Genomic DNA, 19,641 nt, shown 5'->3' on the forward strand with positions numbered 1-19,641 from the left:
GTCGGAGCTCCGCAGACCGCCACACCTCCACCACGCCGCTCCTGGAACTGCTCGCCGGTTCCAGATGCATCCACCTCCACGGCATAATGCCAAACTAGCACGAAGGCCAACTACTACTACTACTATAATATACAGAGGAGGCCCGACCTCCCCTCCCCCACCATCTCCGGCCGACGAGGCCGCCGGGAAGGGAGGGGAGAGGAGCCGGAGAGGAGAAGGCGACTCACAAGGTGGGAGGAGGAGAGAGGGACGGGAGAAAGAAGTGACCTAGTATTTCTCTACTCCACGAAAATGAACTACGAGAGGCCACCGCTTCACTCCATCCGAGAACTAGAGTTTGGGTGTTAGGAGCAGCTTCACAGGCTTCACCCGTAGATTGGTGAAGTGGAGTTGTCCCAAACACACTCTAATTTGGGTATCTAGTGCTAGTACATCTTAGATATCATATACTGATGTTCATTCATAGAAATGAAAGTGGTATTTCAGCCAGCAACATTTGGAACCGAGACACAACTGATGGCGGGCAAAGCACGCAACTCCAAAGAACAAGAAACAGTTGATGTAAAATCATGCATCACAGCTTCTGGGACTATCCAGCATTTCTTCCTCCTGCAACCAACAAGAACAACATCGTAATCGAAGGTAAAAAAACTAGAAGGATCCATATGCCGACGTTGAAAATGGTGTCTTTATGCTTCCTTCAAACTAGAAGGATAGCAATGATCGTGGGTGTGACATGCATATCTACTTCTACTCCGTGTTCATAACATGCAGTTGTATGCACGGTCTTGAAATTGCTTTTCATCAGTAAAAATTATCAAGAGAACTATTCTCAAGAGAAGAAAAATAAATCTAGGTGTAAGATTTACAATGGCAAGTAAAAAATGATTATGATTGCCTGATACTACAAAGCATTTTAACAGCAGTCGTAAATGCAAATTTACATCAACTCCATGTGAACCATGTGACTATAATTAAATTTGAGGTAGACTTCCTTTCCATCAGTACACACCAAGAGTCGGATTTCAAATCCTTAATAATGTCTAATCATCTACAGTAGTGATCGCGACTACTCAAACACAAGCTGATGCATTCACAATATGCAACCATTGCAAGTTGTAATAGGCTTGCGGTTAGCTACGGATGTCGTTCGGTGAGGTGGCTAGCCTTTTTTGGAATGTGGGTGCAAACCTAACTAATCCATGTCAAAGACCGAACAACAAAGCCGTTTTATTCTTACAAAGCCAGATAACAGCATTATTCTCGCCCAAGTACATTTGGGCAACTTAATGAATATCATACTTTCCTGATTTAAAGTTTGCAGCAAGCCAGCAACCAGAGAATAATTACCACTCATATCCATTACATAAAAAAAAAAACGTTTGCCTGATTCCATAAATATTATCCATTGATATACATGCCATCATTTACACAACAATAGTTAACAAACATGGCAAAATCAGATCCAAGACATTCAGGAATTTCAAATGCCAGTACACTGAATCAGACAACCAAAACAACAGATATGTGTACTTCTCATATCCTTTAGGAGCATGCTCAACCATCATCCTGGGTAATGTTTATCAGAGCATAACATACATAGTCAACACTCCACTTATCACATGCATTTTAAATTATCTAATTGATATATTATACTATGTTGCTCTATATAACTGATAACCTCTTTGGAGCAATGTTTGCGTACCAATCTAGCATAATCATACAACCACACTGACATTGGGGTATGCATTAAATACAGTACTAAGTTGGGATATCTAGTGCTAGTACATCTTAGATATCATACCCACATGTTCATTCGCAGGAATGAGAGTGGTATCTAAGCCAGCAACATTTGGAACCGAGACACAATTGATGGAGGGCAAAGCACGCAACTCCATCAAACAAGAGACAGTTGATGTAAAATCTTGCATCACAGCTTCTGGGACTATCCAGCGTCCCTTTCTCCTGCAATCAAGAAGAACAACATCGTAATCGAAGGTAAAAAAACTAGAAGGATCCATATGCTGGTGTTGAAAATGGCGTCTTTATGCTTCCTTCAAACTAGAAGGATAGCACTGGTCGTGGGTGTGACATGCATATCTACTTCTACTCCATGTTCATAACATGTAGTTATATGCACGGTTTTGGACATTACTTTTTACCAGTAACAATGGGTACCACATATTTACCGACATTTTTTAATCGGTATTAGGGGGTCCTCTAACGTCAAGTTAGGGTAATGTAGCAAACATTTTTTAATCGGTATTTTACTAAATTACTGTAGATAATTACTGTTCATATGAATCTCCGAAACTGAAGACTAGCCCGTCATAATTTTGATTATAAATAATTATTTTAAATGGGTACCACATATTTACATAGCGCAAATTAATTTTGATCAAAATAGGCTTAATCATACGGATGTGAAGATGCCACTATGACTTCCCTTCTTCATGTTAAAGGATCTCGTTCCGGGGGCAGGGCGGGGGGGGGGGGGGGGGCGCAGTTAACAGCATGAAATTGTAACCACAAAATCATAGTTACTAAACAACAGAACAATAGGACAGTTCATAGTTCCTTGCACCTCTTCAGTATCAGAAGTCTAATCTTGACATACCAGGAAACATAATAGGCTTCAACAATACAAACTCCACATCATACAACCGCACTACACTATGGTATGCATTGGATATCTAGTGGTAGTACATCTCAGATATCATACCCTCATGTTCATTCGCAGAAATGAAAGTGGTATTTAAGCCAGCAACATTTGGAACCGAGACACAACTGATGGCGGGCAAAGCATGCAACTCCATCGAACAAGGGAAAGTTGATGTAAAATCATGCATCACAACTTTTGGGACTATCCGGTGTTTCTTCCTCCTGCAACCAAGAAGAACAACATAGTAATAGATGGTAAAAAAACTAGAACGATCCATATCCTGACATTGAAAATGTCGTATTTATGCTTCCTTCAAACTAGAAGGATAGCAATGGTTCTGGGTGTGACATGCACATCTACTTCTACTCCGTGTTCATAAAATGTAGTTGTATGCGTGACCTTGTTTTTCATCAGTAACAATGGGTACCACATATTTACAGACATTTTTTTAATCGGTACTGGGGGACGCGGGGTGGGGGGATGGGGTCCTCTAATTACTGTAGATAATTATGTTCATATGAATCTCCTAAACTGGAGAATAGCCAACCATAATGTTGATTATAAATAATTATTATAAATGGGTACCACATATTTACATAGTGCAAATTAATTTTGACTAAAATAGGCTTAATCATATGGATGTGAAGAAGCCACTATGACTTCCCTTCTTCGCGTTAGAGGATCTCGTTCAGGGTATAGTGCAGTTAATAGCATAAATTCTAACCACAAAATCATAGTTACTGGACAATGAAACAACAGGACAGTTCATAGTTCCTTGCACCTCTCCAATATCAGACGTAAATCTTGACATAGCAGGAACCATAATAGTCTTCAGCAATACAAACTCCAAATCATACACCCACACTGACAATAGGGTATGCATTAAATACAGTATGAAGTTGGGATATCTAGTGCTAGTTGAAAGGACACAGATGTCGCCTAGAGGGGGGGTGAATAGGCGATTTAAAATTTTACGAGATGGGCTTAACAAATGCGGAATAAAACTAGCGTTTACTTTGTCAAGCCCAAAGCCTATATACTATGGTTCACCTATGTGCACTAACAACCTATGTGAAGCAATACAAGCAACTATGTGATAGCAAGATATATAACTTCAAGCACGATGGCTATCACAAAGTAAAGTGCATAATAAAAGAGCTCGGGTATAGAGATAACCGAGGCACACGGGAGACGATGATTTAACCCGAAGTTCACACTCTTGCGAGTGTTAATCTCCGTTGGAGAGGCGCGATGGCTTAGCTCTCCGAACGCCACAAATGGCCTCACCTTGAGGTGTGGTTGCTCGATGCACACCAACGCCACAAAGGCCTCACCCCAAGATGCGGGAGTCACACCACACACCGAGCACCACGAAGGCGCCTCACCTTATTCTCCGGTGACCCTCGCCACAAAGGCCTAGGTCACGGTTCCACTAAGGGATTTCCTTCGAGACGGAAACCAGGCCTTACACAAAGGTTGGGGCACACATCCACAACTTAATTGGAGGCTCCCAACAAATCGCCACAAAGGCCTAGAATCCGTCTAGGGTTCCAAGAACCCAAGAGTAACAACCTTCTTGCTTTCACTTCCACGAATCACCGTGGAGAACTCAAACTTATGCATCAAATGCAATGGCAAGAACACCACAAAGATGCTCAAGTCCTTCTCTCTATTGGGGAATAAGAGAGGAAGAACAAAGAGGAGAACACAAAATTCTCCAAGATCTAGATCCCAAAGATTCACTCACAAAGAGATGATATGGTTTGGTCAAAGTGTGGATCTAGATCTCCTCTCTCTTTTCCCTCAAAAGGGGGCAAGAATCATGGAGGGATAGAGAGAAATGGAAAGCTTCTCAAGATCAACAATGGAAGAGAGAGAATAGAAGAAGCTACAGCCCAAGGAGGAAGAAGGGGTAAGTGAGGGGAGGAAAATCCCCCCCCCCCCCCCCCCCCGGAAAATCCGGATTCTGGGAAAATTCGGGCAAATGTCCGGCTCTGGTCCAGAAGGTTACTGTGCGACATTTCCCAAAGCCATTAGCCAAATTTTAGGGGCCGGATATTTTGCAAATATCCGGCCCGGAATTTCCGCCCCCGTGAAAACTGGCAGAGACAGCAAATCGAGAAAGAACATAACTTGAGCATCCAAACTCCGATTTTGATGATCTTGGACTCGTTTCGAAGCTAGTAACAAGCTCTACAAGATCATGCAGGGAAGCATCATAGTTAACCAAGGGAGTATAGAAACAAATGATGAAATTTTTGACCTATCTAAAAAATACATACCGGTAAAACCTCCAACCTCGAAAATGCAACAAGTGATCTATGCGAAATCCATTTTCGATGAACTAGAGATTGTCATGAGTATACACAAGCTCTAAAACATCACATGGATAAGATCCAAATAACAACCAAGAAAGATGATGCAAGGATGCAAAGGTTTGATCTCTCCGTCGGATCTCCGTACGATCGAGTTACTCACTCGAGAACCCTCTTGATAGTACGGCAACTAAACTATAAACCGGTCTCCAACTACACCATGAGACCGGTGAGAAAGAAACCCTATCAAGAGCAAACCATAACCTTGCGCATTCCACTTGAGCTTGTTGATGACGGTATTGACCGCAACAAGATGGAATGCCTTTCTTGATTGTGCTTGTTTGATGAAGTCATGCGAAATGCTCCCCCATACTCCACTATGGGAGAGCTTCTTCTTCGGCGCGTCTTCACATATCCATGATCACCATATGGATGGCAAGCTTCAAGCATATGATCTCTTCGAGTTGGCTCATCTTCAACTTGCACTTCATTTCTTCATTCTTAATCATGTTGATGTCTTCAAGTAACTTGAGGGTTCACTTCATCTTCATCTTCAAGACATACTTGACACTTGATATCCTTCATCAATTTCTTCTTATTGCAACCTTGAAGCCAACATATGGTTCAAGCATTGCCTATGGACAACTCCTACAAATATAACTCAATGCAAACATTAGTCCATAGGGATTGTCATTAATTACCAAAACTACATATGGGGGCTCCATGCACTTTCACTAGTACAACTTAGATATCATACCCTGATGTTCATTCCCATAAATGAAAGTGGTATTTAAGCCAGCAATATTTGGAACCGAGACACAATTGGTCGGCAAACCATGCAACTCCATCGAACAAGAGACAGTTGATGTAAAATCATGCATCACGGCTTCTAGGACTATCCAGCATTCTTTCCTCTTGCAACCAAGAAGAACAACATCGTAATCGAAGGTTAAAAAAACTAGAAGGATCCATATGCTAACGTTGAAAATGGCTTCTTTATGCTTCCTTCAAACTAGAAGGATAGCAATGGTTGTGGGTGTGACATGCATATCTACTTCTACTATGTGTTCATAACATGCAGTTGTATGCATGGTCTTGGACCTTGCTTTTCACTAGTAACAATTGGTACCACATATTTACCGACATTTTTTTAATCGGTATTGGGGGGGGGGGGGATCCTCTAACGTCAAGTTAGGGTAATGTAGCAAACATTTTTTAATCGGTAATTACTGTTCATATGAATCTCCTAAACTGGAGAATACCCAGCCATAATTTTAATTAAAAATAATTATTATAAATGGGTACCACATATTTACAGAGTGAAAATTAATTTTGATCAAAATAGCCTTAATCATATGGATGTGAAGAAGCCACTATGACTTCCCTTCTTCACGTTAGAGGATCTCGTTCGGGGGGGGGGGGGGGGGGGGGGGGGTCACAAAATCATAGTTGCTGAACAACAGGATAGTTCATACTTCATTGCACCTCTTCAGTATCAGAAGTCTAATCTTGACATAGCAGGAAACATAATAGCCTTCAGCAATACAAACTCCAAATCATACGACCACACTGGGGTATGTATTCAATACAGTACTAAGTTAGGATATCTAGTGCTAGTATATCTTAGATATCATACCCTGATGTTCATACGCAGAAATGAAAGTGGTATTTAAGCTAGCAACATTTGGAACCGAGACACAATGATGGCGTGCAACCTCCATCGAACAAGAGATAGTTGATGTAAAATCATGCATCACAGCTTCTGGGACTATCCAGCGCTCGTTCCTCCTGCAACCAAGAAGAATAACATCGTAATCGAAGGTAAAATAAAACTAGAAGGATCCATATTCTAACATTGAAAATGGCGTCTTTATGCTTCTTTCAAACTAGGAAGGATAGCAATGGTTGTGGGTGTGACATGCATATCTACTTCTACTCTGTGTTCATAACATCCAGTTGTATGCACGATCTGGGACCTTGCTTTTCATCAGTAACAATGGGCATCACATATTTACATACATTTTTTAATTTATATTGGGGGCGGGTGGATGGGATCCGCTAACATCAAGTTAGGGTAATGTAGCAAACATTTTGTAATCGGTATTGTATTAAATTTCTATAGATAATTATTGTTCATATGAATCTCCGAAACTGAAGACTAGCCAATCATAATTTTGAGTATAAATAATTATTGTAAATAGGTACCACATATTTTCAAAGCGCAAATTAATTTTGATCAAAATAGGTTTAATCATATGGATGTGAAGAAGCCACTATGACTTTCCTTCTTCATGTTAGAGGATCTCGTTCCGAGGGGAGGGGATGCAGCAGTTAACATCATAAAATTGTAACCACAAAATCATAGTTACTGAACAACGGAACAATAGGACAGTTCATAGTTCCTTGCACCTCTTCGGTATTAGAAGTCTAATCTTGACATAGCAGGAAACATAACATGCTTCAACAATACAAACTCCAAATCATACAACCACATTAACACTAGGGTATGCATTGGATATCTAGTGGTAGTACATGTTAGATATCATACCCTGATCTTCATTCGCAGAAATGAAAGTGGTATTTAAGCCAACAACATTTGGAACCGAGACACAATTGATGGCGAGCAAAGCACGCAACTCCATCGAACAAGGGACAGTTGATGTAAAATCATGCATCACAACTTCTGGGACTATCCAGCGTTCCTTCCTCCCACAACCAAGAAGAACAACATCGTAATCGATGGTAAAAAAACTAGAAGGATCCATATCATGTTCCTTCAAACTAGAATGATAGCAATGGTTATGGGTGTGACATGCACATCTACTTCTACTACATGTTCATAACATGCAGTTGTATGCACAGTCTTGGACCTTGCTTTTCATCAGTAACACATATTTACAGACTTTTTTTTCGGTATTGGGGGGTAGGGGGGAGATCCTCTAACATAAGATAGGGTACTACAGCAAACACTTTTTAACAGTATTGTACTAAATTACTGTAGATAATTACTATTCATATGGATCTCCTAAACTAAAGAATAGCCAACCATAAATTTAATTATAAATAATTATTGTAAATGGGTACCACATATTTACAAAGTGCAAATTAATTTTGATCAAAATAGGCTTAATCATATGAATGTAAAGAAGCAACTATAACTTCCCTTCTTCATGTTAGAGGATCTCGTTCGGGGGGGAGGGGGAGTGTCAAATCTAGTGCACCTACATAGTTACTGAACAACGGAACAACATGACATTTCATAGGTCCTTGCACCTCTTCAGTATCAGAAGTCTAATCTTGACATAGCAGGAAACATAATAGCCTTCACCAATACAAACTCCAAATCATACAACCACACTGTATGCATTAAACTAATTTGGGTATCTAGTGCTAGTACATCTTAGATATCATACACTGATGTGATGTTCATTCACAGAAATGAAAGTGGTATTTGAGCCAACAACATTTGGAACTGAGACACAACTGATGGCGGGCAAAGCACGCAACTCCAAGAGACAGTTGATGTAAAATCATGCATCACAGCTGGGACTATCCAACATTTCTTCCTCCTGCAACCAAGAAGAACAACATCGTAATCGAAGGTAAAAAAAAAAAAAAAATAGAAGGATCCATATGCCGACGTTGAAAATGGCGTCTTTATGCTTCCTTCAAACTAGAAGGATAGCAATGGTCGTGGGTGTGACATGCATATATACTTCTACTCCGTGTTCATAACATGCAATTGTATGCACGGTCTTGAAATTGCTTTTCATCAGTAAAAATTATCAAGAGAACTATTCTCAAGAGAAGAAAAATAAATCTAGGTGTAAGATTTACAATGGCAAGTAAAAAATGATTATGATTGCCTGATACTACAAAACATTTTAACAGCAGTCGTAAATGCAAATTTACATCAACTCCATGTGAATCATGTGACTATAGTTAAATTTGAGGTAGACTTCCTTTCCATCAGTACACACCAAGAGTCTGATTTCAAATCCTTAATAATGTCTAATCATCTACAGTAGTGATCGTGACTACTCAAACACAAGCTGATGGCAAGATAAACATCCACAGATTCTCAGTTGAAAATATAGCAGACTACATTCAAGCATATTAGTACTTTGAAGTGAAACATTACATATATATGCATTCACAATATGCAACCATTGCAAGTTGTAATAGGTTTGCGGCTAGCTACGGATGTGGATCGGTGAGGTGGCTAGCCTTTTTTGGGATGTGGGTGCAAACCTAACTAATCCATGTCAAAGACCGAACAACAAAGCCGTTTTATTCTTACAAAGCTAGATAACAGTATTATTCTGGCCCAAGTACATTTGGGCAACTTAATGGATATCATACTTTCCTGATTTAAAGTTTGCAGCAAGCCAGCAACCAGAAAATAACTACCACTCATATCCATTACATGAAAAAAAAAACGTTTGCCTGATTCCATAAATATTATCCATTGATATACATGCCATCATTTACACAGCAATAGTTAACAAACATGGCAAAATCAGATCGAAGACATTCAGGTATTTCAAATGCCACAGTACAGTGAATCAGACAACCAAAACAACAGATATGTGTACTTCTCATATCCTTTAGGAGGATGCTCAACCATCATCCTGGGTAATGTTTATCAGAGCATAACATACATAGTCAGCACTCCACTTATCACATGCATTTTAAATTATCTAATTGATATATTTTACTATGTTGCTCTATATAACTGATAACCTCTTTGGAGCAATGTTTGCGTACCAATCTAGCATAATCACTAATGCAGGTCACATCAAACAGAAAAAACTCCATCCCATGGCTCAGACCTAAAAACAAACATGGGCGCTATGCAATATTACAGTGGACAATGGATGTGTTTGGTTTGAGCCACAACCAGCCCCACCAAGGCATGATCAAAAAATTTGCAAGTTGTTGTTTGGTTTGTAACACTATCCAAATATTTGGCAAAATAGATCCCTGTTTGGTTTGCACAAACTGATTTGGTGAACATAGTATGTCTTCAAACTATTTGGCAAGTCAATTACCTAAATATGAGAAGATATGTAAGATGCAAGCAAAGAAAAAAAAACTCACCAAAGGAATAACATGCGATTGCTTCAGGTGGAATTTGGTACGCACTAATCATGTGATGACCCACCGATTAATCACATGAAGAAAAAAAATCGACACGCTGGTTGCATGCAGTACATGACAACAAAAAAGTGGAAATATACATGGGACCCACCAACAAAGGGGGCAAGTCGGCATGCCAACATGGAAGGCGGCTGGCTAGGCAAGCCAATTCTTTGGCAGCAGTCTAAACAGCCACCAAATTCAGGGGCCACCCCATTTTTTGGCAAGGTAAGCTTTGGCTGGAATCCAAACAGACCTAATATTTCGACTATGTACGCCACTTCCACAGCAGTAGAGGGGGGGGGGGGGGGGGGGGGGAGTGGAGGACCTGCACCATCCAATGAGCAACGGGGAAATCACAAAGAACAAATTCTGGTAGTGAAAACAAATATGCTCCAATCTTCCAACTCCTTTATCAGAGTGTTCAATTTGTGATCCACGGGTTAAGGGCCAGGACTGCATCCAATCTGGTTCATCACGGTAAATCTAATAGGTGAAATCCCAGAAAGGCATTCCGTCTACTTCTACCTTTCCTAAACTCATAAAATATTCACCATGCTTGAACAAGATCATTAAACAGCATTGCAAGAAGATAGTTCAGTTAGGATAAGATCGTTACCAAAGCATTATGAAACTGTGTTGCAATATAAACATGTTCGGCAGTTCAGAATCATAAGGGGCACCAGATGGAAACGGCAATTACCTGCTGCATGGCACCCAAGAGAACCAGCCACTCGAGCTTGTCAACAGTTGCCTCGTCCGCCTTGTCGAAATCCACCTGAACCTTCCCATTCGCCTCCTGAAGCCACGCGTTTATGTCCTTCATAATAACGACTGCTCTCCTCTGCAAGCCCTTCGAAAGCCGTGGCAGCTCATCCTTGAGCTTCATCCTCCGGTCTGTGATTGATGGCGGCGAAGGGAGCTCTTGTTCAATGGAGGCCCACCCTGACTCGAAGATTTCAGAGAGCTCGGCTGCGCTCTCATACACATCATCGCCCTTGTCGTTGTAGACCATGGCATTGTGGAAGGTAAGTCTCACATCTCTGGCAAATGAGTGCAGGTCCATGTAGCGATTGCCGTCAAGGCGGCGGCTGACAGTGCCAAGATCCATGGGGTCATATATGTCAGAGTAGTAGTCACGCAGGCCAAGGCTGAGTGAATCCACCGGCTTGGCGAAAACCCACCCATCCTCATGTTGCAGTAACTTGTTCAGCAGCATGCGGATGCGCTCCAGGGGGCGGGCAAGGTGGGCACCGGCATGACACTTAGATTTCTTGAGGAGAATCGGTGAGGGCGGTGAAGGCGATTCGCGAAGCCTTCGGGGTGGCATAGGGCCAAGAGGGTTTTTGTGATTCAGTATTGGGGCAATTTTACACGGCGAATGTAGCAATCTTTATAACCCTGCAAAATGGGTCCATTTGGTTACTTACTATGGCAAGATTCACTCCCTGGCAAAATATATTATTAAAATATCATCGCTTGGCCATATGCAGCATATAAAGGTCGGAATTCTCTTCGACTTTGTTAACTCCAACACATCAAAAAGTGCCTTTGACACATGGGTAGCAGTGCTCCCTTCAATTTCAGATTTTTTAAAATTTTAAAACCTCACACTTCTGTGTCTCTAAAAATTATGGTGTTAAATAGGGTGTATGCAAAAAAGTCAAAAAATACGTTGTATTTTTGGGAATATAAAAAAGACAAATTTGTGACAGTAAATGGTAGTACAATAGTATGTCTTTTTGTCAGAAATTTGTTTATTCTGTATTTCTCAAATTTTTAAGTATTTTTTACCGGGACTTTTTTTGCGTAGACTCCTCCTGTACATATCTATCTACATATTTAATGCCATAATTTTTGGAGAAATAGAAGTGTGAGATTTTAAAAAAATTAAAAATCTGAAAGTGGAGGGAGCACTTGTGCCCATGTGTCAAAGACACTTTTTGATGTGTTTGCCCATGTGCACCAAATCCCTATCCCCAACACATCCACAGTTAAGTATGGCAATTTCATTTCAGAAAAAAGAAATAAATCATATACATACCTCTTTTTTCTGCTCTCGTTTCTTCCATTTCAGAAGCACATCACTGCAGGGGCCATGATTCTTCTATTTCTGCTCGCATTGCCTCGCTACCTGAATTGGGAAAACTAGGGTTTAAAAGGGGATTTGCCGCAAGATACTGAGAGAAAATGGAGAAAGGTTGACCTGAAACCGAGAGAAAGATAAGGGGCGTAGCGGGGAAGATTCAGCCGCAGCTCGGATCACCGGCGGTGCTAGGCTAAGGGGTTGTTTGTATGACCTCAAAATTGAACAGTCCGGTAGTTTTTTTTTTAGGAGTTCAACAAGAAGAACACGACGTGCGGTGAACAAAAGAAAACAAAAGCCAATCTTGATCAACTATATTTATTTTATGTCAGAGATATTTTTAATAAAAAAAATCCAGGGTATTATACTCTCCCCACTTTTAATAGAATTCAGTCTCGAATTCTCGACTTCCAATGCTCGGTTGACTGGACCACTAGACTCAATTTTAAATCAAGGTACCACTCTATATTATTGATGTGATGGTCCTGGAGTTTCTCCATGTAAAACTAAAATTAGGAATTCAGCACACATTCAAAGGACTTAGAAATAAGCATCTTGGTCAGAAAAAAAAAACCTCATTTGACATTGTCAATCCTAAAATCCTTGTGAAGAATGTAGTTGTTATCGCTCCACCATCAGCATTCAACTTTGCAACACAACTAGGGAACACTAGGTAAACTATCAGAAACTCGCATCGTGGGCTAAACTGAGATGTTTCCTAAGATAACCTGAAAATATCGGCTTGGTTTATCCTCACCGCAGCTCCTACGCTTGGCAGCGCTTGCCTCTATTAAAGGTTGAACGTATTACCATTCTATGGTCCAGGCTGCACATAGTCGGTTGTCTAAAGGGTAAAGGCACACATGGATTCACCACTTCAGCGTAACAAGAGCAAATAATAAGTGAATAAGTGAATCCTAAGAGTAGTCGGTATGGGGGCCAATCCATCCCGCACCCAAACTATTCACTCTGCACGTGAATAAGTGAATCGCGCAACCTAACTCTCGGACATCCTCACACACTTCATGAAATGATCTCATGGGCACGAAACAAGGTTCAGGGTTGTTTCCCATTTGTCCATTATCCGGAGCCTACAAAAACTACGCTATTGGTCCTTCATTCTCTCTTAGGATTGCGTATGATTCTACAAATACCATTGACAGACAACATGGGTCAAAGAGCCACATTGGAGATCAAGAGCAACTTGAAAAAGAAAATTTTATCTTAGAGGATAGGAAAATAGCACTCTTCTAACTTAAAAAGGATATACCAGGGAGTAGGCATTTTTAAAAGACGGCGCAGAATATTTGAAGTTAGGTATTGAAGAATCTATACAAGAAATTTTACTAAATCTGAAGGATACTGTATTGAGAAGCAATCTATATGGAGTTAGAAACGCATCAATTTGCGTCAAAGGTCCTAGATACATACTGAAAGGGCTTCATTGAGATCGAATAAGAAACAAACTGGATGATGGTTGTCGCACAGGAGAAATGCACAAGTTTGGGTAGACTGTAGAGAAAGAAGTGAATGGGAATAAAAATGCCCGGTAGAATTATGGCTTATAGGACGTGAAAGGGGAAAGAGTTTCTCATATTGGTTTGGACCCACATAAATTTTCAAACTATTGATGTATCTACGGAAATCTAAATCCAACAATAAACATATTGGTATTCATGCCTTTAAGGCGTTGCACAAGAGACCAAACTTTTCCTTTCAAAAGTTCCCTTCATCAAATACGAAGGGAACTTCTGGAGTCAACTACTAACTTTCAACAAGGAGGTGATCATCAAACAAAAATCAACTAAAAAGTACCTAAAGCAAGGCACTGTAAGCCTCCTATGGCAACGGCCTGGCAACGGGCACCACAACATATAGATAAGAGAACTCGAAAATCGGAATTAACACATAACAAAAGCCTGAATGCAATGCATGACCCGGAACCCATCCTACTATGCACGAGTGTGTCAAATTTTTAGTTGTTATTAAATCTAGGTCATGTATTTAGTTGTTTTAGAAGAGGGCAAAATTTAAGTTTTTAGGATCTTAATTTATCAGTGAACACCCCGAGAGATCTAAAACCTAGGCTCTGATACCAGCTATACCAACTGTAACATCCCAAATTTCTACCATATCTGGCGATGCTACCACACTATCTCAATAACACCAATTATAGGAAAACATCTAATATCAGACGGCACCTCCTTTGTTTATAAGACATCCATGACAAGCAATTTAGAAATATTAACAAAAAGCATTAACCTATCTCCAAAAATAGCTAGTAGTTATAATAAATAAACATCCAAGCAAAACAGAGGCTCACACTAGGTAATTCAAAACACTTGGTATTGAATAGGACACTACTGACTACAGATTGTTCACTAGGCGTTGTCTAGAAATAATTGATCAAGTGATGTGATGAATGTGCTACACCCTTCTCCCATGCATATGTCGTTTTCTTAGTACCTGAAAACCGAATGAAACGCAAGAGTGAGTACAGAAATACTCAGCAAGTACACTTAGAGCCGTAAGAAAATTCATGAATAATGAACAGTAGAACATCTTTGTTGTCTTGAAGACTGAAACCAAATATCTGAATATGTCACCGGACTAGCCCACGAGCTAACAGTTCTCACCGAACTGAATTCGGAACTAGCCGCTCGGAATAGTTTCTCACCGGGTTAACATGGAAAGAATTAGCCATCGGACTAGCTCACAAGCAAACGGTTCTCACCAAACTTAATTCGAAACTAGCCGCTTGTGAACAGTTTCTCACCGAGTTAGCTATGAAAACAAGAAGTGTGAACTGAACATGAAGAGGTGAATCAAAACAAGGAAACCGAACAAAGTGAACAAAATTGGACACGAAACTGTCAAGTGAAATGAGAACAATCAATCGAACAATCACACAATGGACAATCATATAGAGACAGGGGTTCGTCATGCACTTGCATTAGCCTCGGCATTCAGCGCATGAATTAATATGGGCACCAGAAATCCTCACACCTGTGGATAAAACTACTCTCAGAGATTCTATACTATGATACGGTCACAACAATACTTCTAAATCATACACGCTAGTCGTTCTACCAAGTTAACCATCGGGACCTATATACATATTACTCAAATTATTATTATTTTATCTTACAGCACGTCTCTACCTAAAGTAGCATGTTTTATTCAACAGAGATGCTATCACCGTATTTGGTTTTTCGTTTTTGCTGATACAAAATTCTGTAAATCAATTACAAGTGACTGGCCGGATTTAAATATGAGGACAAAGCTAGTTCAAATCAAACCGCTACCATTCAGTATGGAGTAAGTTACAAATATACTGTTGGTACGACTAACGATTAGCCATGGTGAAATATTCAGCTAATTTCTAGATGAGACACACATCAAGAGCAATGATATGCAGAATTACCAGGATCAATTGGAGACAAAAATAACTAGAGCTGCCATTCAGATTTGTACAGCATCACGGTTTACCAGGACAGCACATCTGTCGACCAAATTTTAGATCGATCCATAAGCCTGTACCATAGATTGTAGATTTCAAGCTGAAGCAAAATTTCCCATGTGGTACTGCTAAACACGTCCAGACCTACTCAATTGCTTGATGGAAAGAATAAAAATACTAAAGGGCCAGCTAGAGAGAGGCAAACCAATCGAAGTAGGAAGAGCAGCGCCTCTGGCGTGGTGTTGTCCTTGGGTCCCCGGCTCCGGCCAGCAGAAGCGGTGCTCCGGCTAAGCTCCGGCCGGCAGCTAGCGAATCCCCGCAAACTTGATATCGCGGCGTCGTGGGCGGCAGCGGCGTGGATTAGGGCAGAGCGTGTCGGGTGAGGATAGGGATAGGAAGCTAGGTCGGGGTCGGCTGGGAGTTATGACAGAGATATCTACATCTACATCTACATCTACATCTGGCGATTTACACAAAAATAACCCTTTGTTACAACTATAGCACAGACTGACTCTCCGGTCAAATTATTTCATCTAACCCTTACTGTGTGCCGCTCGTGCATGCGGCGCCACTCTTCCAGCCGACGTGGCAACCTCAGGAGCTGTGCGCCGATCCGACGTGGCAGGATGTGTGGCGCGGCTCCCATCGGCGCCACACATGTACTTATAATTTGCCAAAACATATTGTAAGACAAATCGTCTGGGACTTAGCCGTTTTGGCGAGACTGTTTGTGTGGTGCCGATGCCACGAGCGCCACAGTGTGGCGCCCATGACATCGGCGCCACACAAACATATGTTTTCGACATATAATCAACATATGTCGAAAACATATGTTTGTCAGTGCAATGTGGTGCCGGCGTGAGGGGCGCCACACGTTGACTTGTGCTAAAAACATGAAAATTCTTGCCTTATGCAAACAGTTTTTAACACAACAATAGCAATTTCATACACATAGAACATACACATAGCACACATCATAGCTCACATCGTAGCACATAGATTCAAACAACACGTAGCAATAGAGACATGGTTTGAAATGACATAGGGTTCACAACACGATACTTATGAAGATAGAGTTCACAACAACACGTAGCAAATCCTAGTATCCTCCTCGATGTCCCCTCCTAACGGGCTGCTTCCGGACGACCATCCTTTTCGTTCGCTGTCGTGGCTCTTGTTGCTGCTGCTCCTCCTGCTCCTGCTGCTCCTCCTGCTCTGAAGATAACGGCTCATCGTTCCTCATCCTCCTCAAAGATGATCTCCGCGGCGGCGTCTCATCCTCCTTAATCACAACCTTCTTTCCTCGGTTGACATAATCGTCCGGAGTGTATCGGTTTGGAGCCTTGCCCCTTGGCTTCAACTTGTAAGCTGACCGTGTGGCTTGCTTCTTGCCGCAACTAATGCTTTGACTCAGAATGGTCGTCGTTAGGAATCTTCACAAACATGAACACATGAGATTAGAAAAGTTGAAATTAGTAAGCACATGTTTGACAGCAACAAAATAGTCCATACCTCCGCCTCTTCAGAAGAGGATGTAGCAATTTCGCCGTCGCGGCAACCTAGCAAGTTGGTTAACCGCCGCATCTTTCGTGCAGTGTTCTGCGTCATGGAAGTCATGGTTACAAGGCCACCCGAACATAATAGCTTACATTCAAAGTTGGTGATCGTACCTTAATGAAATGCCGCAACGGTCCGACAGGCTTTTCATCTCTCTGGCTCTGATCCCAAGCAACCTCGCACTCCTCATCTGTTTTTTTGGATCTCGGACCGCTGTGACAAACATATTATACACAATTTATAAGAGCACATGCCAATGTAGATGATGTACTAGCTAATGAGAGAATACATTACCACGAAGTTCAGCTCGGAAGCAATAGAAGTCGATCTCCCTTTGCAAGCATAGATGTCGTGCTGGCTTTGCGCAACCTCATCGAACTCGATGGGATCGTCCAAGATGTCGTCATCATACGCGTGGTTCACTAACTCGATATGCGTGCTTTGATGAAACCATTGGAGATAGTTGTTGAAAGCGGCCAAGTCGTGAGGCACAATCTCCACATGGCCAGCATTCCGTATCGCTTCCAAACAGTGTTGGAACGCTGTGACGTGGCCTCTATGATGGACAGGCCAATTTGTGATCTTCCTCTGCCGCTGCCTATCAAGCCTCCAAGAATCAAGAAGTTAGATTCTACCTCTTCAATCAACAAGCTTCCATCGCATGATTCAAGAAGTTTACCTATGGAGCGTGCGGTCCGTGTCTTGCCACTCAGGTGGGCACTCCTGATACAGCCCGAACTGTCTCATCACTTTGTGCGACTGGTGGTATTCAACAAGCCACATGCATATGAGTGAACAACGCATACGCCAGAACCGCGCCTCCTCAAGGCACTTGGGGTTGAGGTCAGGCATCCCCGCACCAATATGGTAGTAGGTACCATATGGCTCCCAATCCACCTGCAGCATTCAAATATTTCAGAATTTACAACATGCCAGTAGAATTTATGAACTCGGATTGCAAAGGAGTGATCGATTAAAATTGGTTACCTGCTCAGCGGTAAGAGTGTCCAACTCCTCAGTGTAGTGCATGTACATGATCTTTGGATCGCTCGTCATCTCCGAGACATTGACCCAAAGATATGCCCAAGTCGGCTCCCGATCAAGGTTGTTCCGGTGATGAGGCCATGGCCTCTCGTCGAGTATCATGGGCTGCCCAACTGATAGGCGATCCCAGCTCCATACGGAAAGTAGGAGCAAGCATCCACCAATACCGCCCTTTCCAGTCCTGCGACAAGCTTCGTCCAACTGCGAAAATAAGACATTTGGTTAGTATTTTGTCTAGCACACTACTATAGAAGAATAGTAAATACAGCAGATCATCACCTGCCGGTAGAGGTAGGCAAGTGTCGTTGTTCCCCAACTCCACCGGTGCTCCAACAATGTAAGCGCCTTGAGCCAACACCAATGGGTCAGCTTCCCACCACTATCAGCAAAGAGAGTCCCCGATAGCATGTACCACAACTACACACGGGTGTACGTCCTGATAGTGTCCTCGTTGGCCCCTTCCGGGCATTCTCCAAAGTTAGTCCTGATCCAAGAGAAAGATGCACCGGCGGGAGTTCTCTCCTTTGGATCTTCTGGCGGCGGAGGAGCCATGCCAATAAGCGCCTCCATCTGCTGGCACCACCCATCAGAAGTTGTGTTCATACACAGTGGGTCGCCCTGAATAGGAAGTCCAAGTATCATGGAAACATCTTGAAGAGTAGGGGTCATCTCGCCAGCCCTCAAGTGGAAGGTGTGCGTCTCCGGCCTCCACCGGTCGACAAGGGCGGTGAGTGCCGCGGCGTTCATGTTCGGCCCCCCACGGCTTACAAGCGATATGAACGGGAGAAGACCGGTAGGCTGGATGAACTCCGTGTACCTCTCGTCATACGCCATATCTAATGTGCCATGGTAATGAATCTTCAAAGGGTGAAGATCTGTTCTCCTCTCCGTCATATGAAAAGCCCGGTGATTCCTGTCATACTCTTGATCTATGAGATACACCATCCTACATGTTTACATAAAACACCATATTATGAGCCATTCCTAACAAATATGAGCAACACATACATGAGAACATATCCAAATAAGCCATGACACATACATCATATACATACATATACATTCATATCTAGGGATAAAACACCATATTATGAGCTATTACTAACAAATATGAGTTATTCCATCACAAATACTAGGCATATGTAACACATTTGAATGCATTTGCTAGGCAAATATTAGACATTTCAACACATACATACATAGGGTTTCAACACATACATGTAAAATTTCATATCTAGGGTTCCAACAAATCTTTGGTTCAAACACATAGACTACAATGTAGATTCCACCAACATTAATTTCCATATCTATGGTTCATATCCAAATCCACCAACATAAATTTCCATGTCTAGGGTTCATATCCAAATCCACCAACACT

General features: G+C 41.7%; 1 protein-coding gene across 4 annotated transcripts; it reads right to left on the reverse strand.

Annotated features, from left to right (window-relative positions):
• Positions 1-416: 416 nt before the first annotated feature.
• LOC127343128 (transcription factor GTE5, chloroplastic) lies at positions 417-16,085 on the reverse strand. 4 transcript variants are annotated; one of them, XM_051369231.2, is made up of 5 exons: positions 15,868-16,084; positions 15,627-15,736; positions 12,161-12,250; positions 10,820-11,517; positions 417-609 (listed from the first exon to the last, which is right to left on the reverse strand). In XM_051369231.2, exons 4-5 carry the CDS (start codon positions 11,444-11,446, stop codon positions 568-570), a joined length of 669 nt encoding a protein of 222 aa, XP_051225191.1. In that variant the 5' UTR covers positions 11,447-11,517; positions 12,161-12,250; positions 15,627-15,736; positions 15,868-16,084; the 3' UTR covers positions 417-567. The 4 variants fall into 4 exon arrangements, with proteins under 4 accessions (XP_051225191.1, XP_051225190.1, XP_051225192.1 ...); XM_051369230.2 differs by lacking the exon at positions 15,627-15,736; XM_051369232.2 differs by lacking the exons at positions 15,627-15,736; positions 15,868-16,084 and adding an exon at positions 12,323-14,493.
• Positions 16,086-19,641: the final 3,556 nt, after the last annotated feature.

This window comes from Lolium perenne, chromosome 3, assembly GCF_019359855.2.
Source record: "Lolium perenne isolate Kyuss_39 chromosome 3, Kyuss_2.0, whole genome shotgun sequence".
Lineage (NCBI taxonomy): Eukaryota > Viridiplantae > Streptophyta > Magnoliopsida > Poales > Poaceae > Lolium > Lolium perenne.

Excerpts from the sequence above, each read along its gene's own strand:
- LOC127343128 (XM_051369230.2), bottom strand. The coding sequence starts at position 11,446 with ATGCCACCCCGAAGGCTTCGCGAATCGCCTTCACCGCCCTCACCGATT. Across the intron at positions 610-10,819 it reads TCTTGGGTGCCATGCAGCAG|GAGGAAGAAATGCTGGATAG; the intron begins GTAATTGCCGTT and ends TGTTGGTTGCAG.